Below are 24050 nucleotides of genomic sequence, written 5' to 3'. Positions count from 1 at the left end.
ATATGTGCCGTAATGTAACTAATTAAAAAGCGAATTAGTGAATTTTGACCAATTAGTTGGTTATGCGTTTCGATTTCTCGTGCATTAAGTAGTGTCCGCCTATTTGAATAATCCAACTCAAGGACCAAAATCATGCCATCTGCCACAGGGAATCTTTAAATATTCTGAAAAACTTAGAAATGATCGTACCGCATAGTGGGTATTAAGAACTACAAGGTCGCGGGATCTGATCCCGGCTACGGCGACGTCATTTCTATGGCCGCGGGGGCGAAATGCGAAAACACCCGTGTACTTAGATTTAGGCGCACGTTAAAGAACTCCAGGTGGTCGAAATTTCCGTAGTCCTCCACTACGGCGTGCCTGATTATCAGAAGGTGGTTTTGGCACGTAAAACCCCATAATTTTGAAAAACAGCACTCTTCAAAAGATAAGGCGCCAACAAAAATAGCGTACCAATGAAAAAAAAAACAATGAAAGGACAAGGCACCTTGTCCTGTTATTGTTTGTTTCTTCATTGGTATGCTGTTTCTGTTGGCGCTTCATCTTTTGAAAGCCATGAAACAACTAGCTCCACAACGTGTTGTACTGCAAGAACAGCACACCCGTTGACTCGTGCTCGCTACAGCAGCGCTCTCAAAAATGGTTTCATGGAATCAACACTATACTCTGACTTGGCGACCGCGAAAAAAGTGACAAGGCGACAGCCATAGGCGTTGACTACGGGGGGGGGGGGGGGGGGGCGTGAGTACTCCGGGGCCCGAACTCGTCCAAAGTTTTCTGGGGGGGGGCGCAGAGCCCCCCCCCCTGGCGAAGTCGCAGGCTACCCCTCCCCCCACCTAAGCTGTAATTACCAGAGTTTTGTCATCCACATCATTTGCAGTTTCTTTTTTGTTGCGTCTACCTTCTCACTTAAAATTTTGTTGTGGCTAATAGCTCACTGCTTCATTGTTGGCGCGGACGCGCACGACATTTAATTCACACTTTCACTTTATTCCTGCAAATTCTGACAATAGGAGGACAAAACAAAACACATCAGAAGCACCAGCCTAATTCGTATGTTCCCACTTCAACATTGTTTTAATTTTCTACTGTAAACACCACGTACATATATAATATATTTAAATATACACACAGGACAAAGTTTGTTATATTTTTGAAAAAAAGGAGGTAATAAATTAACAATTATTTGTAAGGCTATGGATAGCCTACACGTACAGAATGAATATGTTGCTGTAAGTTCACCTCGCTTCAAATTTGCTTTGCGTGATTTTTTTACTCTGAAAAAAACCTGCCGAATCCAGTGACCCCTTCGGCAGACCCTTTTATCAACGGCGTTTGAAATGCATGTGAATGATATCTGTCTCAGTATTGTTTCTCTTTTCAGTAAGCAATGCTAACGACTCACGAAAAAAAGATGCTCCGTTAATACACCATTTATTAGTGATAGAAACATCGCTACTTGCATGCAGATGTTATAAATATATGCATGGTGTCCCAACTATCATGCACAAAGATTTTAATATAGAGCAGTTGCGTTACTTGAAGAAAGTCTAGTGCATATTGTTTCCAGTAGAATGGAGTAGCCGCCAGTAATTCTTTCGTCGAGATTTAATCAGGTAATTGTAATTATCTAACTAGAGGAGTAGTGCCCTAATTACCAAAGTGACAACGAGGCACAGCTAAGGAACAATAAGGAATAAGAATTTGTAGGCACAGCTAAGGAACATCTAAGGGCAGTATTTTCAGCGACGTACTAATTGCGCACTAATTTTTGCCGACTGATAAATAAACCCTGCGAAATATAATAGATACCGCGTGACTGGCACTCCCACTCACATCATAAAGCTGTGGCCTCAAATAAGCTCATTGAAAGCAACTGTTTTGCCTGTCGCAAACCCGTAGAGCAGCAGGTTTCGCGGTTTCACAACCATTCCTTCGCTAAACCGAGCGCCCAACAAATATATTTTCGAATTGGATGCACAATTTGGCATTCGAGCTTACGCAATTATGTAAGAACTGATAAATTTAGATTAGTGACTATAATTGGCTATTAGCCCCGCGATCTTTGAGTGGTGCCCTCTCGCGTGTGACGTCAGAAGGGGGAAGACTCCGCTGCCACGCCGGGCGCTCGCGCTCGCTACGTGAAGGCAACTTGGCTCCGTCGACCGACCTACTCTACTCGAGTTTTTTGAAATGCGTGTCGAGGAGGCTTGTAGGACTGTATATACGGAATGTTCCCGGTCACTATTTCCTGCGAAATTGAATGGAGCCGCCGTCGTCACCACGCTTATAGTGTGGATTGCTCCTGGCGTCGTCGGCTGTATATAGTGTTACGTTTCGCCTACGACGCGCGGTGTAGCCGGCGCAGATGCAACGGACGCCGGGGCTTCGTTCTAAGCGGCGGACATTTTGGCCCGTTCGGAGCGGCCGCGACGCATCCCCGCCGAGCGCGTCCCGGCATGTTCAGTGCCACGTGTCTTTGTGTGTGCGTGTGTGTGCCCACGCTTGTCAAAGCGCGGCAGCCGGGGAGAAGAGCTCCCCAAGTGTGAAGCGAGGAGGTCTGACCGGCGCCGGCCCGGCTGATGCGTCACTACACTCGTCTCTACATGTCTCTCAGACCGTCCGTGCCTCGCTGTCACGTGGTGTCATCCCGTGACCTTCCTTCTTGCCCGCGACGCCAAGAGTATAAGAGCAGCTGCTCCCGGACGCCAAGAGAGAGGCTCCGATTTCTTCCGTCGAGAAGCGTGCGCTCCCGTTTCTCCACTTCGGTCGACCTGACCGGCCGCTCTTTTGCGATGCTAGAATAAACAAGTTGTTCTGTTAGCAGTCGACTCATGCTTTGCCGGGACCTTCGGATGCTTCCAGTTTTGCCCCAGGCCGCCAGGCCAACGCTACCCTTGGGGCTTGCGACCCATTTGCAACAACTCGCGCCAGCGGTGCGACTGCAATAACGGGTGTCAGCACTGAGGTTCCAACAACCGGTGCCATCGGTGGGATTCCAACAATAGCCATCAGTGTGCACACGTATACGTGTAGGGCGTTCGTTACTCGTCATTGCTGTTCCTTTGTCGCGGCCCACTCGTAGTGATTTGTCGGCCCTTTTTCCACGATAAAGTGCTGCATTTGACCTTCAGCTACTGTGTCCGGGCTGTAATACCGTGTTTATCCGCCCTGCAGCGCGTGCTGCGTGCTCGATTGCCCGCTCCGTTGGCCACAGGCATTCCGATCTGGTTGCAGCCCAGCGCGAAGGACGGTCCACGCAATTCTGAAGAAACGAGGTGGTCGCTGCGGTGCGCTAATGCATGCACTGCTTTAGCAGCATTGACCCAAAGTGCATTCTGGGACGTCCGATAGAAGGGCGTACAAAACTACAGTGGGCGAAATAACAAAGTTGCGTAGTCTTGTGCTGACCTTCGCAATATAATGTTAATTAGTCTTATATTACTTCCAGCGTGACGGTGACACAGCTCGCCCCTGTGAGTTAGTCGGCTCAGAGTAACTTTCTTTCTTTCTCCGTTCATACCACGGATAGCAAGCATATTTTCCGGGTGAAGTTCATGCAGCCATAAGAATTAGCGCTATAAAAACAGGTGACAACTTTTGATTATATCAATTTCAATATACTTTGTTCTGTAAGCGCATCATACAGCAACACTGCGATACTTTCACTACTCCACAAGAAATTAGTCCGCCTGCATACTCACTCTTAAAATTAAATTATGGGGTTTTACGTGCCAAAACCACTTTCTGATTATGACGCACGCCGTAGTGCGGGACTTCGGAAATTTCAACCACCTATGGTTCTTTAACGTGCAACTAAATCTAAGCACACGGGTGTTTTCGCATTTCGCCCCCATCCAAATGCGACCGCCGTGGCCGGGATTCGATCTCGCTACCTCGTGCTCAGCAGCCCAACACCATAGCCACTGAGCAACCACGGCGGGCTATACTCACTCTTCTATTTGTATTTTTTGTTTTGTACGTCTTTTTTTTTCACCTCTCTGCAATAATCCATTCTTGGATTATTGCCAGTATGTTTGTTGCCAGTATGTTTAAATAAATAAATAATTAATACGTATTTAAAACCAGAACACAAAAAAAAGTTGGGAAGTTCAGGCTGGCTTGAACTTCCCAACTTTAAAGTTTCCCAACATTAAAGTTTATATATACTTGAATGAATAAACATCTGGTGTGCTTAGCACACCAGGAAAAATAAAAGAGGAGAGAGGGGTCAGGGTAAAGGTAAAAAGGCGCAATAAAATGTTCACGCACGTTCCTGCGTTTTCTTTTCGCTATAACGATATTTTTATTTCTACCCTGATAAACTGACGTCTTCCGAGTGGTCTCCGGCAGCCTGAAAGTGCGTTGAAGATAAACAGTCCTATATGCTAACCTAAACAAACAATATAGCAAGAAAAATAGTGTGAAGCATGTTTAACGATTGCTAAACATGATAGAGCAAGGCGCGACTAATGTTCGAGATAAACCGCTTGTCAGTGAAAAAAATTATACTTTTCTGCTCAGATGATGTTTTATGTGTGCAACACAGAGTGGCTAGAATTGCCAGCGATATTTAAAATTTGCATGCAACTACAATGTCACTTAGCCACCGTGAAACCTTGTGAACGAGTCCCGCGATCGTGCTTCAGTTCCAAAAATTGCGTGGACTGTCATTTACTCGCTCGGTGCGATGTTTTACGACTGAGTCATGAGATCTTGTCCCTGCCTCCGAGGGCTGTGCTTATAGCAATTTTTTTTTTCACTAAAGAAATAAAATTGTGCGATATTACGTGCCAGAACCACACTGACTATGAGGCACGTCGTGATGGTGGACTCCGGATTCATTTTGACCACCTGTGGTTTTTTAACGTGCAACTAAATGTAAGCACATGCGAGCGTTCCCGCATTTCGCGCATACTTACATCTATACCTAAATGGGACCATTACGGCCTGGGACGAATCATCGACCTCGAGCTTAGCAGCGCTACCGCATCAGGTGGTGGTATAGTAGATACGTTAAATATACAACGTTTGTTGTCTTCCGAACGCTGTCATTTATACAACTAAAGCTAGAAAAAATACAGACAGTAATTGGAGAGCACTGCGCTATGCGATACACAGTCAGAGCACGAGTAAACGCACGAATAGGAAGCTATTCTATAGCCGGAACGTAGCAGACGACAAAGGCGGGTCCCTCAACTGACGTCACTGGTGCGTCGTTTGCAGCGCCGCCATACGTCGCGCACGAAGTTAATAATTAGCGAAAACAAGAAAGTTCACAAGGTTGCGCAAGGCGACTGCTAACAAAACACCGTTGGTGCCATCGTCGTGTCTCGAACTGCCCCCCCCCTTTTTTTTCTTTCTTTAAATAAGGATGTTCTGCGTAGCTAGAACACACGTTATATAGGGGGTTCAGATACATAGTCATCCTTCTTGTCTTGTTATACGGAAAACTTCTGCAAGTTCACGCGTGTTCTTATCTCTGTGCTTAACGATACCTTTCTTTCGACTGCCTCAAGAGCTTGCAACAACACGTGTTACGGAATGTGCTGACAGATGCTGCGCTGCTACTGTACTTGCAAGCGATATCCGCAAATTGGGGATCGGCGCGAATGACTCGCGCAATGACACGCCGCCACGTGTGCCGGGTGGCCCACGCTCATACCTGCACGTAGGCTGCGTGAGCCGCTTCCAATGCGGGCAGGAACGGAAACGCGGCGTGTTTCTCCTCGTGGTCGGAGCATACCGGCACCTGTGCCAGGTGGTCATTGTCCTTGGCGACCACCAGCCCGCCGAGCGCCGCTGAATTTAGCAGTACGGTGACGTCCATGGCAAGCAGCAGGCGGAGCGCGTAGACGAAGCCCAGGCCCCCGAAAGCCATGGCGGGCGTGCCCGTGTTGTAGTAGACGGGAGGTTCCGCTGCTGCGGTCGCCAGCGAGATGACGCCCTGCGCCGGGCTGTACGTGGACAGCGCGCTGGTGTCCAGTCTGTACACCAGGCCTGCAGCCTTGTACCACGATCTATATGGGGGAGGCGCCGCAAAGAAGTTCACAGTGGCTGTTAAAGAAAAAAAACCCCTCCAGGTACTATAAAACATTGTAATTTTTTAATCAAACGCGATTGCTCGATAGATATATATCCTCCTGAGTTCCGAGGTGTATTAAAGTTAAAAATTTTTTGTGAGCTTTTCAGAAATTGATGTTTACGTTACAGAGACGAAAAGTGAATTTTAGTATTTCACAATTATCGGCTGTTTTAGCACAGCATGATGTCCAATATATTGGACACTGGAACTCTACCCGGTCATTTTTGTGGTAGTGGGTATGCAGTAGCAAAGGGCAAACTTAATATTGCAAATGGCTTCAAAAGTGCAAAATCTGTTTATTAATCAAAATTTCATTACAGAAAAAGAACGAGCGATAAAGTATGAGAAATTGAATTTACTTTTCCGGCGGTTGCCGTAGAAAGCCGTGCTGCTGAATGCCGCCATTGCAAACACCCCTGGTAGCCAAACTACTAATGCATTTCCAACAAAACTTTATAGGTGGCGCTAGTAGGTGCCTAAAATATTAGACAATTCGGTTTTACGGGCTAAAACATGCTGCCGCCTGGGTAGTGACGGAGTATTTGATGTCCAATATATTGAACAAATGCCCCATAGCCGGCACTCAGGAGGATATGTGACTACAAACAATCTAGTCGAACCTTCATCGTATTTTATGCCCGCGACAAAGGCCTCACGATCCAGCGTTACCCTTTCAGCTAACTCCAACCGGTGCCTGCAAGTGGAATACTGACTTTTTATAGCACAGCTCTTAGGCGCCCATTCCTGCGTTGAGCGTCAGCACACCTCCTCTTCCCTCGGCGTAACTGAACGAACGCGGAGCGCAGCGGGGAATGAAAGAAGGTGACGGCGAAGAGAGCGCGAGGTGGAAAGCGGAGGAGGAGGGCACGGCGAAAGGGTGAGGAGAAAAGCAGAAGACTGCGTTAGCGAAGAGAGCACGCGAAGAAAAGCGGAGGAAGCTGCCTTGAAGCACCACGAAATGGAGCTCACGTCCGCGCATCCGCGGCAGCGACGGGGACGGCCATCCGAGGGAAAGAAAAGAACCGGAAAGCTCGCCTTCGCAACACAGCGTTCACCTCAAGCGTTTCCTGGTAAAGATTACGGTTGCGTAGGGTGCAGTTGGCGGGAAGCGGCAACTGTGTGGCTGATCTACATATAGCGCCGCGCTATATATAGTCATCGGCGCGATGCCTCAATATGTCCCGAAAGGAAAACACGTACAGAACTGCGCTCAAATTTCGCATGATGGAGTATTGTAATTGTCAGTGAATTTATCTTTATGTTTCTAAATGTAAGGATGAGGAACATGGAGCTGAGACTGACCAAAAGAAAAAAATACCGATTTTTTTTAATGCCCGAAATGACGCAGTACGCGTAAGTGGGTGTAGTGTAAAATGTCTGCGTTGTTCCCATTTGGCGTACTCGTATATACTGTTCGCCGGATCTCATAAGCACTAAACTAGAGCTTACTATGCCGGTATAACGTTGTGCAAATAGTTATATGTCTGCAGTACCTATTCCAGGGGGGCGATCGGAGATTGTTGTTCGTAACGCGCGTTCAGTTTGCTTCGCCTCACGCCATGGACTAGGCCGCTCCGACGTCGCCAGCCGCGTCCGTCGGCGCGGCCTATAGCCAAGCGCCTGAAGCGAAACGGAAAGCAAACTAAACGCGCGTTTCAAGCAACGATCTCCGATCGCACCCAAGATGAGTTGCCAGCAAGCGAGTAAACGACAACGGAGTAGACACGTTATAGACCGGGCTTCATGTGGGTCGGCCTTAAAGGGAAGCTGAAAGGTTTTCCAGAAAAAATGAGCGAACATCTGTACATAATGGTTTTCAACCCTCCGAATTCGAATATCGTATCGAAATTGAGCGAAAGAAAGCGCAAATATATTTTATTTCGACGAAAAGTGCAGCAGCGGACACGCCCAGCTCGCGCGTCTCGTTTCCGCCTGTGATTGGTCGGTGCGCCTCGTGACGTCAACTCTAGTAACCGACCGCTGCCGCTACACATGAAGCGCGGTGCCAGGTAGTTTGGTGCTGTTTTTCTGAGACGGTAATGGAAAATTTAGAGAGACTGCGTTTTTATGAGGAGTTCGGCGTTACTCCCTACATGTACGAGCCGATTGCGAAGAGCCGGCCTCTCGAAGAAGCAAACGATGCTGGTGCGAGCAGTGCTTTCGACGCGAACGAAAGCAAAGTCTTGGGATCTCCTCGTGTTGGAAATGCTCTTTGGTGAGTATGTTTTTTGCAAAGCGATCTAGTGATCTCGCCGATCTTTCGCCGATCTAGTGAGCTCGTTTCCGGTCAAACAACTGTAGTGTTGTGCTCCTGCATGCCTCCTCGTGGAACGTAAGCGGGGATGCGATCGTCGGCATTTGTGCGCTGTCTAAAGCTGTCGGCAATCTACAAAGACAGTTTAAACGCGTGAAAAGCATCCCGGTCCATGCAGTACGTGTAGTGACCTTCATCTGTTGACTACCACTCACGTTGACTACCACGCACGTTGACTACCACTCTACATACACGCAGACGCACCAACAAAGGAATGCTGGGTCGATCGAAGCAGATTACGATGGCACGCACGCAGAAACAAGCGCGCTCAGGCACGGTCGCGGACGCTGCGAAGGAACGAAACACTAGAGTTGACGTCACAACACCGCGGTTTCCGGTCTCCGCTCCGCTCGCTCACTCGACGGGGGCCGGAGCTACAGCGCAATTTCAACCGACGATTACGTCGCTTCTAATTGAAAAAAAAAAACCCAAATTTTACCTACATGGTTTATAAGGTTCCCGCATCCGTATATGAGCGTCTTATTGAATTCGACAGACTCTTCAGTTTCCCTTCAGCCGGCCCACATGGAGCGAACTTTCCTGACGAACTTTCGGCGGCGAGCGCCGGCGCGGCGACACGGCGGCGGATTCCACGGCGGCGGATTCCTCGGATTATCTTTGTGACCATTGCGGTACATGTTTTCCCCATGCCTTGCACACGTGTACGGTTCATCGAAATGCACCACTGAATGTTCTTCTTTTTTGCCGTTTCGTTTGTTTCCGCTCGCACGGTATATATTTATCGATGCGTGCGAAAATAAAATCTATAGTTGAAAGTGAAGCGCTGTGTCTGTGTATCTGTTTCTTTCTACGTCCTCGTTCAGTCACGCTTATACACTCTACCACGGATTCTAACCAATTAGCCCGCCAACGTGTTTTAACTCAGCGCAAGCATTGTGCCACTTGCTCATCTCCACGCAGCCCGGTGTCGTAAGTAATCTTATGGAACTTGATCTCGCCAGTCGAAATGATAGCGCTGCGGCGACGCGAACTGGGGCGGACGGCGGCACAAAGTGCATTTATTACGCAAGCAAAGTACTGCAGGTGTCGGCGCCGGGCGCGCCGATACGTCCCCATCATTGTAAGCCATTATCACTATTTAGCGCCTTATCCATCAGCGTCGAACCATTACAAACTGTGACCAAACGCACTCCGGCGGCGGCTGCGTATGTGCGTATGGTGTGGCGGCTATGTATGGTGCGGCCGCGCGGACCGTATTTTGAAACCGATTTGCGATGCCGACGGAGAGCGCCTATAAGGGAGTGACAACTGCTGATAGCTCCGCGCGCTGTGTTTTCGCCGCTTAGCGTTGGAGACGCGTGGGCCCGTATATTTAAAGCGATCCGCGAACGAAGGAAAGGAGGCGAGCGCCATCCAGATGGCGCTCGCCTCCGCGGCCCACGCAAGAGGCCGCGTTTCTACCAGAGAGCTCGCCCTCGCGCCTTCGTGCATAGCGTTTGCATGCAGCCAGCGTTGCTCGGTAACATTACGGTTGCATAGACTGCAGTTGCCGGGAAGCGTGAGAAGCTGTCAGGGATCTTTGAATGCTGTCTCGGTCTACTCTTAAAGGCGAAGCTCAAGCGTCCTCCAATTTTTTCCCGTTGGGTAAGCATAGAAATGCTTTTGCATTTAAAGAGGTCCACGTCCAATGGCGTCCAGTTAAAGAATGCAAGTGCCACGCCAGAGGGGGGAAAGGGCTTCGAAAGGGCACGGATCGAAAGCCGGCGACGAAGAACACACGCTCAGTGGCGCAAAGTGCCGCTACATAAGAAATCAGACGAGGAGCACAATTTTACCGTCCGTAGGAGGCCTGGATCGTGCGGTGGCTCGAGAGCCAGTGGCCGAAAAAGCCGCGCTTGCTGTCCACCACTTCGCCGTAGAGGAGGAGCAGACCGCTTCGGAAGTCGAGCGGCGCCTCGGGCCAGGCGACAGGCCGCGTCTCGTCCAGCATGTAGACGAGGGATTCGCGCACGGGTAGGGCGGCCGAGGCGCGCGTTCCGTTCCGCACCGCGTCCTGCAGCGAGCGCAAGATGCGGCTCACGGCTTCCCTGTCGGCGTCCGTTCGCTGCGCCCAGAAGTTGAAGGCCACGAGTGCGTTGTACGTGATGCTGACCTGGAAAGAACCGCAGTCGCATGCTTCAGGGATCAGGCTCGGTCGCGCGGCGAGACGAAGTGACTGTGCAGTTGTGTTTTATGCGAAGCATATTACGAGGGCTCAACCCAGCTCCTCAGGCGCGGCGGTGACCATGAAATCACGTGACACCGTGACGTCACGACAGAGGAGAAGTGGCTTTGGCTCAACTCTTGCAAGACGGGCTGGGTGGGAATCGAACCAGGGTCTCCGGAGTGTGGGACGGAGACGCTACCACTGAGCCACGAGTACAACGCTTCAAAGCGGTACAAAAGCGCCTCTAGTGAATGCGGTGTTGCCTTAGAAACGCGCTGTTTCTAAGGCGTGCGTCTCTTGCTCAGGCGCACATTTCGTTGCCGCGCCGAACGCTGCTTTGCTCGACGCTCACCGCGTCCAATGCGGGGCGCGTAGTCGCTGCCCTGTAGCCCATTGTCTTACACCCCTTGGCGGGTCGACGGGAACGCTGTCGCGTTCCACTCTTGAAGGCGAAGAAGTAATGCATGAGTTGTTTCTTCGTCTAGCCGAACCAAATATAGCCAAGCAACAGCAGTTCACCAGGCTAAACAGTGGTTCAACAACTAAAATAAAGGCTAGTATGCTTCGCATCCTGGGCTTAACCTTACCTAAGCCACAGCCATTTTTTTTTTCAGTTTCAGTTTCAGTTTATTGAGCATTTGAAATGTTTTACAGAAGTAACTCTAGGAGGTCCCATAGTCGAAGACTGAGGAGGGACCTCCAACAAAAAATACATAGAAAAAGTTTACTTAATGCGGTTAACAACAGCAGTAGCAATCCTAGGCACAGTAAGTATTAACAAACAAAGTCGAGTCATAGTAATAACAACAAAGGATAAACACGAAAAGCAGATCCAAGGAGTATTATTTGACATACAGAAGCGTAAAAATTATACAACACAATCACTTTCCCAAGAAGTGGCGACGAATTTTTCTCTTAAATAAATGAATGGAAGGAGATGATTTAATGGAGGGTGGTAGTGAATTCCATATTGATGTTGCTAAAAAGTTCGCGGTAAGTTTGCCGTAGTTAGTCCTTGGTTGCGGTAGGAGGTAGTTATTATGGTGTGAAAATCGAGTGCCAGTGAAATTGGGGGTTTGGTTTTTTGATATTGTCAAGAATGGCGAGCTTCGAAGCAAGATTGCCACCTTGCCACCCGATTACGACAAGGGGTGCAAGACGCGCACCTCTCCCTCTCCGTCGCTGCAGCTGGGAGGCGTTCAAAGAAGCGGCCTTTGCGTTGGAATCCGCCGCCTTCCTCCAGCCCCTTCGACATTGTGACGGAACTAGTTCGGTATGTGGACAATGATTCCAGAGTTCCCCAACGCGGAGCTGATTCGACACGCCTGGACAAGCTGCCGCGGGAACGACGTATTTTTGCGCTTCTCACGTTTCGGCAGACGCAAAACAACGAGCGACCCTCGAGCGGCGTCGATACTTTCCGGAACGGCACCCCCTTCAACGCCGTCGCTTGGGCTTCGGAATGTGTGTGCCTTTGTGTCTGTAAACTGATCAGCAGAGCAGCGGCGAGGTGGTGATCAGTAAACGAACAGTCGCCGCGTCGTAGGACCGGCGGATCGAGTGTATAAAAACAGTGGTTGTGCGAATGCTGAGGACACACTTCTCTTGAGCAGTCATGTTAGACTGAGTCACTTCTCTCATGCAGTCATGTTGAACTGTTACTCTTTTTCTCAAGCAGTCATGTTAGACTGATTTATTTTCTGTAAATAAACCCTTTTCCTCGTTCTCGATGAGAAACAGTTCTTCACTTCATCAACGATCTCAGCGTAAATAAGTTGGACGACGGCATGGGCCAGCTACCTCCGAATTCATGCCGTACTCCATTCTTGGCAAAGGACCACGGACGATGGGATTGAGCCCCCAATCCTGACAATATCAACAAAATTGGTAGTTCTCCTCGACAAAATTTATAAGTCAGGACACTAAGACAACATTTAGTTAAATCCACTACGGACAGAATATTATAAGTGCGGAGTAATGGCAGAGCACTACATGAAAAATGGCTGTAACTTATTATTCTCAGAGCTTGGTTTTGTGTGTGTTGCAGGGGTGCCAAGTGAGTTGCGTAAGTATTACCCCAAGAAGAAATGCAGTAAGAGATGTGGCTGTGAATAAATGCGTAGTAGAGTGAAATTAATATACGTATAGGAAAATATGGGCGGACTTTGATTAGTATTCTGATACCATATGCTGCTTTACGCGTTAATAATATGTGATTTGTAAATTTTAAATGACTGTCCAGTTCAACTCCAAGAAATGTTGCATGGTCAACAGCCTGAAGCGAAGTCGAACCAATGTTAATGCATGGCTTCTCCTGTACACTTTTTTGCGCGGATGAAAAAATTACAAATTTCGATTTAGTAGCATTAATACTGAGCATATTATCTCGGCACCAATTAACGATTTTAACCACGTGGCATTAAGGTGAGATATTAGCGATCAGGTTATCGTTGGAATGGCGCTGGCGCGCACGCACGTGCAAGTGCACAAGCGCTCGCGCACGTTCGCGCATAAGCGTTGTGTTATTGCAGTTTTATGTCAGTGGACGGAAGCCGCACCCAAGCGCTGGAGGACGCCTGGCGCGTTTGCAACAGAACCGGAAGCGGGCGCAAAAGAGCGCGAAGGGCCCACAGTAGAGTATGCACCCCCCTCCCCTCCCCCCACGCATGGGTGCGGCTTGCGTCCCCTAATCTAAAACGCTCATTCACCCGTGCATAGGTGATTCAAATTTCAAGAGACCTGAGCATTTGAAAAAAAAACCTGCCCGGCTGGCTGAAATTGCGCAGCCAGCCGGGCAGGTTTTCTGTATAAGTCGCCCATTTGTACGCTTTTATAGGGTCTATATATAATGAAAAGGGTGAGCCTCTTCAAGAGACAAAAAATTACGTTATTTCGTTCTTTAAAGGATAGATGAAGCACCATACCAAACAAAGAGAGGTGGCGTTGCCGCTTTTAAATGCCCCACGCTTTCTGTTTCATTGCGATAGCAATTACATAAATACACGAGGCTAATTTTCGCCGTCGTCGCCGCCGTGACGTTCCTAATACATTCCAAGTGCGATAAGGTCCTATCGCACCCCGAGCGCTGTGTGTCGTGGGTGCGAGGGAAATCGTGCGAGGGTGAGAACGATAATGGCCTGATGCCCACCATCATCATGCGTGCTCAGTGTTGGAAGTCAGGTGATCAAGGGCGCCCAATAGGGGGGACGGGTTGGAGATGAGAATGTGCCTCCTCCTCTAGCACGGCCGTGGCTGCGCAAGGTTACCCGCACGGCTGAGCGCATACACGGCCCACGCGCCGTACTGTACCTTGGATGTAATATGCGGCGGATGCAAGCGCTAAGGGCGAGCCGAGATGGCTGGTGGCATCATGAGCTCTGTGTTCCTGCGCGCCTAGTATTGGAGGTCGCGTGACCTGAAGTTTCCGAGAAGCGGTAAAGCGAGATGCAGCACGACGCGCTCCATCCCCGCTGACGGTGCTCTTCACCACGCCAGCGAGTGTTCGTGGTCACTGAATGAGATCTGTTCATGTTTGCCTCTTCGCGCGTGACGCTGCTTGCTATTTTATTAGTAAGAGAATCTTTACTGCAATTTATACGGCCACTGAAACTGCCAACCTTACTTTGTCAATTGTCCAGTACTTCGCCATCGCTATCATTCCTTCCGAAGGTGCGACATTTATTGTTTCGCAGCCCGGCCCACACAACTTGATCACTTTAAACAGCATCTTCTGTGGAATTTCGCAAAACCAAACCCCCATCCACCATTCCCTCTCCCCCCCCCCAAAAAAAAAGAAGAAGAGAGAGCTACGCCGTTGCATGTAATTAGACGCATTCCCCTACTCCCATTTCGCGTCATTTCGTAAAAAGAATCTGCATATGGATAAACATGCGTTTTAGAACAGTCGCATGTAAAGCCACGAACGGCAGCTAATCGGTATCCTTCGGAGTTATATAAACAATACATTTTGCAAAAGAATTGAGAACTGGGCGAGTAGATACACTTCTAATCATTGTGAAAGCAACACGAAGGTGGATCATGTACTGGCGAAGAGCGAAACAGACGCTCATCCTGTCCTGGTGTTCAGGACTTGTCCTGTCCTTCTCTGCTTCGTGTTCCATCCCCGCACTGCTTTCATCGTTATCAGTGCATTGTGCTGGCACTGCCGAAACTCGGATGATTACAGTCCATTTGAAAGGAAGCTATGAACCGTGCAACAAGTGACAGAACGAACAATGATAAAAGTGAGAGACCGAAATACGGCATTATGAATTAGATACTAAACACAGGTTGCTGATATTGAAATTGATATTAAAATGATGACATACACAGTTGTGCAGGTCACGCAATGCGCAGAAATAATAAAAAAATGTAGCTGGGTAGGTGATGCAATGCGTAGGCTAGATAACCGGTGGACTATTAGGGTTACATAATGGGTACCAAGAGAAGCGAAGCGCAGTTGAGGACGGCAAAATACTAGGTGGGGGGATGAAATTAAGAAGTTCGCCGGCGCTAGTTGGAATCGCTTGGCGCAGGACATGGGTAATTGGAGATCGCAGGGAGAGGCCTTCGTCCTGCAGTGGACATAAAATAGGCTGGTGATTATGATGATGATGATGATGAGTGTCAAGAAAAGGGTAAATATACAGTCGAGGGCAGCATACATTTAGGTATATAGGGACATGATAAACCAACTTACTGGTATAGGTTGGAATCGGCAGCTGAACTACAGGTGCAACAGGGAGTCAACTGGTTCAGCCCACGTAACAAAACGCAGGCACGACAGTAAGGAAACAAGAACTGGTTGCGTCCTTCTTGACCCCCCCCCCTCCCTTGTGTAACGGTATGCTGGCCGAACCAGTCGATATGCGCCAACTATAGCCCGACATAATATTGTTACATGGAAGTACAGTAGGGAAACTATTTACAAGGTGTGTTTACAAGGGTAGTAAGCATTGACCAACATGGAAGCTAGCTGACAGCAAGGAAGGCACGTCGTCGTCATCATGATCACACAGTGGCCACTTAAGGGTACGTCCTACTAAATCCAAGGGTCGGCATCATCATCTTCGAGTGGAGCGTAGCAGTATCTTACAACATGGAGATACACTCTAAGAAAAGTTTACACCCTTTGGAGTGCCCCTTCTGCCACACAACGATAATCGTCATCTGCATTGATGCGTTTCCTTTCTCGAAAACGCCGCGCCCGCTACTTTCCTGTCGGGAATGCTATCATGCTGATAACGCGCATGTCGTTCGTTACTGGAAAGTACCGGGCTCGCAGCGTTAAAGAAAATAAACGCATCAAGGCGGATGACGATTATTGTCGTGTGGCAGAAGGGGCACTCCAAAGGGTGTGAACTTTTCTTAGAGTGTAGCTGGGAGAAGCTTTTGTTCTCATGATGATGATATCTTCATGGGAACAAATAGCTGTCATTATGATGAGTGTAGCTAGCATACACAACTTGCCCTCCCATCTACATCTGCCAGCCAGCTAGCTTACCTGGACAGCACACAATACTTTCATGTGCAGGCTCCCGTTAGAGCTGAAGGTGGCGGTGGCAGCCCCGTAGAGCTCGTTGCTCGCGAGGGTCGCGATTTGTTGCACAAACCACCAGGCCGTGTGGTAGAGCAGCTCCAGCGCCGAGAAGGCGCTGAGCAGGGCTTTCATGGAGTCCAGCAGGCCGCGGCTGCTCACGAACACAGCGGTCCTCTCGCGGGTCACCGCGTCGTACGCAGCGTTAAGCGCGGTCGTCCAGTCCTTGGCCGAGAACATCGGAACGAAGTCACGCAGGTCGCCGATGTGGCCGTGAACGGGCAACGGGTGCCGCTCGCGAGAGGGCCCGCTCAATTCCTCGAAGACGTTGGTCTGAAAAGGCGTCGACAGCAACGACCATGCGTAAGGTCAGATTCGATTCCAAGGAGGTGAAGACTGAAAAATTAGTCAACTGCTGGGGTTTTACGTGCCAAAACGACGGTATGATTATGAGGTACGCCGCATTGGGGGGGGGGGGGGGAGTAAACTGGATTATTTTCGACCACCTGGGGTTCTTTAACTTGCGCCTAAATTTAAGTACGCGAGAGGTTTTTGCATGTCGCCCCCATCGAAATGCACCACGATCGATTGCACCACGACCTCGAGATCGGAAGCGCAGCGCGATAGCGAAGCTACTGCGGCGGGTGAAGGTCAAGACAATATCCATAAGGGCCAATACTTATGCGAGTGAGGCTGCTTTGAATGTGCCTCCTGTGGGTTGTTCTGTCCGATACCATTTGTGTTGACCAACAGTGGTCGAACCAATTGCAATTGATCTGACGAAGACATGACACTTTGCTGAAACGAGGCTTCATTTGCTCATCCGCTGTTTATCGCATCGAATATCCGCACTCCTATGACCCCTTCGTTTTGTCTTCGTTTGAGATTTTGTGATTTGAGGAGCATACGAAAAATTTGGAGGACGCTCCAAGGGCCCCTCACCATGTATGGCAATCTTGAGCTGACAAGCGCAGAGCATGCAATGCGCGCTAACGGTCGTGTTTGCAAAGAATTACGTCGCTACGTAATTCTTCGCTACGCTACGCAACCCCGTTTCTTGCCCCCATTAGAAAGTATGCGTGGACACAGCTGGGCAAGCTTGCGTGGCGCAGAGAATACGACTGGCACCCCATGTCTGTCTGTTCCCTCCCGTTCTTCTTTGTTTGCGCCAAGCGATCAATCATACTTACGGTCTACTCAGCAGTATCAAGTTATCGCTTGGTGCAACACGCGCCTGCTGTAGCAGGGTAGCAGGCTATCTGCAGTCGCCGTTCTCGAGATGGGCCTATATTCTGTCCTTGTCGCCGGCTCCATAGACGTCTTGTCTTATCGTATTGCGCATGTGACGCGAATATGCTGTACATAGGTACTTGAATGCACGCGAGTGCCAGATATTACTCTGGATTGAGCGAATCGAGAAATACCGGGCGGACTTGACCCACCAGTTCACATTCGATGACCGTGCTTGCCACTATTGTTGAGCGAGTTGAGTGTCGCTTGCGTGCAACGCTGAGTAGTAGTTCACCTCCCTCCCCCCGCCCCCAATAAAAAAAAATTAATTCTGAACTTGCACTTTTGCCAGTATTTCTCAACTTTGCAATCCCAACGTGGTGGTACTACGGGGTATAACACGTTTCAACTATAAAGCCAATTAGCTTACAACACTGATTTGAATGATTGACGGAGTTTCCCTTCCCAGAGTAACACCATGGGCCGCGAGTAATATACCGTATAGATCTTACGCTATTGAAAACGGTGCTTGTGGTTACTATAGCGTCGTAGTTGAGTACGCAAAAAAAAAATGATGAGGTTTTACGTGCCAAAACCACTATCTGATTATGAGGCACGCCGCGATTGGGGCTATCCGGATTAATTTCGACCACGTGGAGTTAGTACACGAGCGTTTTGCACGCCGCCCCCATAGCAATGCAGCAGCTGAGGCTGGGATTGAACCCCCGACCTTGAGCTCAGCGTCACAACGCCGAAGCCACTGGGCTGCCACTGGGCTACCACTGTGCCTCCAGCACCGTACCCATGGGCGCTGCCATATTTGCTCACGTGCTAGCACCCGGCCTTAATTTAGCGCCTTATGATCGTCGTTTCATCGCTTGTTTGCGCATGGTTTACGGCACGGCTAAGACAACTGGCTTTTCGGCCACCATGGTGAGCAGTGTATACACTGCTCACCACGGTGGCCAAAAAAGCATGGTGGCCGAACGTCGTCTACCCATATATGGGTAGACGACACACCGCTTTGGCCAAAGCTGCAGAGGCAGTGTAAGCATGCCTTTTATTTATCCATTCTGTCTGCACTGCAATCTAAGTAGCGCGCAAGCTTATACCGACTGAAGGCAGCCTGCCGCGGTAGCTCAATTGGTAAGAACATCGCACGCGTAATGCGAAGACCTGGGTTCGTATCCCACCTACGGCCAGCTCTTCTTTCATCCACTTTCAATTCCATTAATTTATAAATTATTTATTTCAATTAGTAATTACGAGTAGTTCCCCCTGTGTTGTCCTTGGTGTCTGTTTGTTGGCTTCTTGTACATAATGTAATAAAACGTGCGTGTGTAAACGTCTTGGATATCGGGCCCAGCCCCACTTACACTACCACGCTCAAGGGACGCCACAAATCTTCGGACCCCCAACCGCAACATTATGTAGAAGAGAAAATAGTAGCCATAAACTTTAATTTCTTTCAAATTTCCCGCCGAAACCCCATCGGTGGTAAGTCAGCGTGGCGCCACGGATTTCACAACATTAACTCGTACTTGAGCCTCGTTGCTGCTCAATAAAATTTTTGAGAAACTTGCTAAGTTCAGTCTTTGGTGCTCGTGAAGTATACAATGTAGTCTAGCACCCCGTTACCAAAAAAAAATTTGCTGGGCCCAAGCACATGCAGTGCTTGGGCTGCAGTGCTGGGCCCAGCACGTGCAGTGCACATGCAAGCACATGCAAAATTCATGACTTCCAACTCTCTTGTTTTTTTACGCGCTGGCATTCGAAGATTATGAATAACCAACAAGGCCGAATTTCAGCTCTATAGTGAAGTACACCTGAACTTACTTTTCTCTTTAGGGTTCATTCAGTTGAATGGCTGCCAGCGTGCCCCTATTAATTTACAACGAAGTTTATTGATAAGTGCATCACGGTCAGCAGCGGATTCACGGGGTGGTCAAAACTCACCTGCACCTGGGCGCTCCTAGTGCGCAGGAACTGCAAGTACGACTCCGAAGCTCCACCCGAGGCGTCGCCGTCGTTGTAGACGACATCGATGAACTGTTCCACATAGTTTTTGTACAACGCCTGGTTGAGGCTCTTGTGCACACGTTGCCACAGTTGCACGAGCGGCTCCACGGACAGCAAGACGTAGGGCTCGTCGCTCCGCTTGATAATGTCGAGCCGGAACCAGAGCGGCACGAGCCACTGGCAACAAAGTGAGAGGCATTCTTTAAACTCTTTCTCGTGCAGGCGCGTTTGTATGTGTGTGTTCCCAATTTGTTCAAGCGTGTGCTAACGGCATACGCTGCCGCACGACAAGGAAAGCAATGGGACACTTGAACACAAATGACAAGACCAAAGACGAGTGGAAGAACAGAGCTAGGGAACCCCGGCGCTGCGATTGTTCAGCGTTATCATGCATGAAAATGACGGGTTCAGTAGGTGAATGTGTCTCATTTTCGTGCTTGTGGCTTTCAGACGTTCTTGTCCAGTTATTAATTACGCTTTCTTTTTTCTCTAAACTTCGAAACGATTATTTTTTAAGCATGAGGCAATAAGCGGCCGCACCCATGAATAACCATCGTATTAAATTGCGCAATTTAAACCAAATGCGTAGCATTCCTGTCGAATATAGAGCGGTTTTTCCTGCAGGGTACATGATCGGTTTCGTAGGCCGATCCGGAATGCAGTGCACTTTAACACAGTCTCAAACAGTGATCTAGAACTGCATTTGGAGTGAACAACTGTTAAAATGCCCTGCTAGCACACACTGTGACCTTTAGAACTGGTAGAGTGCCGATGGAACAATGTGTGGTCACTATCTCCTGACACATCCGCTCTCGGATTCTATTGCCTTGCGCACTGACGTCAGCAATGACGCACATTCGGCTTGTTCCACACTAACCGGTGAAACCAGCATGCAATGAAACCGTCTCCAGTCAAAAGACGGTCAAAATCACTATCACTGAACAGACTTTGAGTAATTATGTCAAGTAATCTACAGTTACGTTTCATATTAGAATCAGCATGACGCACGTGATCGAAAAGGCTCCAAGACTGCATAGTCGCATCGACATGCGCAAAATTCTTTTGATATATACCAGTAATTCGAACGGTGTCTAGTTCACTTTTATTATGACGTCCATCATAATAAAATTATGACGTCCTTCCGTCCGTCCATCTGTCTGTCTGTCTGTCTGTCTGTCTGTCTGTCTGTCTGTCTGTCTGTCTGTCTGTCTGTCTGTCTGTCTGTCTGTCTGTCTGTCTGTCTGTCTGTCTGTCTGTCTGTCTGTCTGTCTGTCTGTCTGTCTGTCTGTCTGTCTGTCTGTCTGTCTGTCTGTCTGTCTGTCTGTCTGTCCGTCCGTCCGTCCGTCCGTCCGTCCGTCCGTCCGTCCGTCCGTCCGTCCGTCCGTCCGTCCGTCCGTCCGTCCGTCTGTTTATTTGTAAGTCAATTTGGGTCACTGGGAGTGGGTAGTCCATTTAATAATCGGTAGCACAGCGGGATGCTGTGCTGAGGGAACCTATGGTTCGAAACTAACCGTCGGAACAACTTGTGCCACTGGGTGTATGGTTGTTCAATAAACCTCTTTGAAGCCAACTTGTGGCACTGTGTTTGTGCCACATAGTCTGTGCCTCTCTTCAGCGAACCTGACGCCAGCTTTGGGCATTGGATATGACCCACTACGTATTGCCACTCTTCAATAAACCTCTTCGATGCTAATTTGTAGCACTGAGTTTGTGCCATTTGATCTGTGCCGCTCTTCAGTGAACCTGACGCCAGCGTGTGTCATTGGGTGTGTGCCACTATGTATGTTCCGCTATTCAATAAACTTCTTTGATGCTAACTTGTAGCACGCGCTTTGTGCCGCCTGTTGTCTATCGCTCTTCAGTACACCTGATGACAGCTTGGATTACTGGGTATGTGCCACTATGTACGTGCCGCTCTTCAATAAACTTCTTTGATGCCTACTTGTAGCACGGGGTTTGTGCCGCTATTCAGTGAACCTGACGCCAGCATGGGTCATTCGATATGTGCCGCTCTTCGATAATCCTTTTTGACACCAACGTGTAGCACTGGGTTTGTACCACTTGTTCTGTGTCGCTCGTCAAGGAAACTGACGCCAGCATGGGTCATTCGGCGCGGGACAATATGCATGTGCCGCTCTTTGATAAACCTCTTTGATGCCAACTTGTAGCACTGGGCTTGTGCCACTCGGTCTGTGCCATTCTTCAGTGAACCTGGCATGGGGCGTGGGTTTGTACCACTTGGTCTGTGCCGCTCTTCGGGGAAACTGACGCCAGCATAGGTCATTGGGCATGTGCCAATATCTATGTGCCGCTTTTCAATAAAATTTTTCATGCCTACTTGTATCACTGGGTTTGTGCCACCTGGTCTGTACCGCTCTTCAGTGAACCTGACAGGAGCATGGGTCATTGGGCATGTGCCACTATGTATGTGTCGCTCTTCGAGAAACCTTTTTGATGCCAACTTGAAGCAGTGGCTTTATGCCGCTTGGTCTGTGCCGCTCTTCAGTGAACCTGACGCCAGCTTGAGTCATTGGGTATGTGTCACTATATATGCGCCGCTATTCAATAAACTTATTTGATGCTAACTTGTAGCACGAGTTTTGTGCCGCCTAGTCTGTGCCACTCTTCAGTGAACCTGATGCCAGCTTGGATCCCTGGGTATCTGCCACTATGGATGTGCGGCTCTTCAATAAACTTCTTTGATACCTATTTGTAGAACGGGGTTCGTGCCACTTGGTCTGTGCCGCTCTTCAGTGGACCTGACACCAGCTTGGGTCATTGGGTATGTGCCACTATATTTGCACCACTATTCAATAAACTTCTTTGATGCTAACTTGTAGCACGGGATTTGTGCCGCCTGGCCTGTGCCACTCTTCAGTGAACCGGATGCCAGCATGGGTCATTGGGTATGTGCTGCTCTTCTGTAAACTTCTTTGATGCCAGCTTGTACCACGGAGTTTGTGCCGCTTGGTGTGTACCACTCTTCAGTGAACCTGACGCCAGGTTGGGTCATTGGGTATGTGCCACTATGTATGCGCCGCAATTCAATAAACTTCTTTGATGCTAGCTTGTAGTACGGGGTATGTGCCACCTAGTCTGTGCCACTCTTTAGTGAACCTGATGCCAGCTTGGATCCCTGGATATGTGCCACTATGTATGTTCCGCTCTGCCATAAATTTCTTTGATGCTAACTTGTAGCACACGGTTTGTGCCACCTAGTTTGTACCGCTCTTCAGTGAACCTGACAGGAGCATGCGTCATTGGGCATGTGCCACTATGTATGTGCCGCTTTTCGATAAACTTCTTTGATGCTAACTTGTAGCACACGGTTTGTGCCACCTGGTTTGTACCGCTCTTCAGTGAACCTGACAGGAGCAAGGGTCATTGGGCATGTGCCACTATGTATGTGCTGCTCTTCGATTAACTTTGATGCTAACTTGCAGGACACGGTTTGTGCCACCTGGTTTGTACCGCTCTTCAGTGAACCTGACAGGAGCAAGGGTCATTGGGCATGTGCCACTATGTATGTGCCGCTCTTCGATAAACTTCTTTGATGCTAACTTGTAGCACACGGTTTGTGCCACGTGGTTTGTAGCGCCCTTCAGTGAACCTGACAGGAGCAAGGGTCATTGGGCATGTGCCGCTCTTCGATAAACTTTGATGCTAACTTGTAGCACACGGTTTGTACCACCTGGTTTGTACCGTTCTTCAGTGAACCTGACAGGAGCATGGGTCATTGGGCATGGGCCACTATGTATGTGCCGCTCTTCGATAAACTTCTTTGATGCTAACTTGTAGCACACGGTTTGTGCCACCTGGTTTGTACCGCGCTTCAGTGAACCTGACAAGAGCATGGGTCATTGGGCATGGGCCACTATGTATGTGCCGCTCTTCGATAAACTTCTTTGATGCTAACTTGTAGCACACGGTTTGTACCACCTGGTTTGTACCGCTCTTCAGTGAACCTGACAAGAGCATGGGTCATTGGGCATGGGCCACTCTGTATGTGCCGCTCTTCGATAAACTTCTTTGATGCTAACTTGTAGCACACGGTTTGTGCCACCTGGTTTGTACCGCTCTTCAGTGAACCTGACAGGAGCAAGGGTCATTGGGCATGTGCCACCATGTATGTGCCACTCTTCGATAAACTTCTTTGATGCTAACTTGTAGCACACGGTTTGTGCCACCTGGTTTGTACCGCTCTTCAGTGAACCTGACAGGAGCAAGGGTCATTGGGCATGTGCCACTATGTATGTGCCGCTCTTCGATAAACTTTGATGCTAACTTGTAGCACACGGTTTGTACCACCTGGTTTGTACCGCTCTTCATTGAACCTGACAGGAGCATGGGTCATTGGGCATGGGCTGGTTTGTACCGCTCTTCAGTGAACCTGACAGGAGCATGCGTCATTGGGCATGTGCCACTATGTATGTGCCGCTCTTCGATAAACTTTGATGCTAACTTGCAGCACACGGTTTGTGCCACCTGGTTTGTACCGCTCTTCAATGAACCTGACAGGAGCAGGGTCATTGGGCATGTGCCACTATGTATGTGCCGCTCTTCGATAAACTTCTTTGATGCTGACTTGTAGCACACGGTTTGTGCCACCTGGTTTGTACCGCTCTTCAGTGAACCTGACAGGAGCATGCGTCATTGGGCATGTGCCACTATGTATGTGCCGCTCTTCGATAAACTTCTT

At 49.0% G+C, this 24050-nt stretch overlaps 1 protein-coding gene across 2 annotated transcripts in view; it reads right to left on the bottom strand.

The window, feature by feature from the left end:
* The window catches only part of LOC135901292 (uncharacterized), a 55083-nt gene that overhangs the window by 3024 nt on the left and 28009 nt on the right, over positions 1–24050 (bottom strand). For both annotated transcript variants that reach the window (XM_065431029.1, XM_065431028.1), the window contains exons 5-8: positions 19289–19528; positions 16070–16435; positions 10196–10512; positions 5666–6020 (exon numbers count right to left, since the gene is read on the bottom strand). In XM_065431029.1, coding sequence (XP_065287101.1) covers positions 5666–6020; positions 10196–10512; positions 16070–16435; positions 19289–19528 — 1278 coding nt within the window. The remainder of the gene's footprint in view (positions 1–5665; positions 6021–10195; positions 10513–16069; positions 16436–19288; positions 19529–24050) is intronic.

Source organism: Dermacentor albipictus, chromosome 3 (assembly GCF_038994185.2).
Source record: "Dermacentor albipictus isolate Rhodes 1998 colony chromosome 3, USDA_Dalb.pri_finalv2, whole genome shotgun sequence".
Lineage (NCBI taxonomy): Eukaryota > Metazoa > Arthropoda > Arachnida > Ixodida > Ixodidae > Dermacentor > Dermacentor albipictus.
The sequence above is the reverse complement of the archived record's forward strand: the minus strand, read 5'-3'. Positions and strand labels throughout refer to the sequence as shown.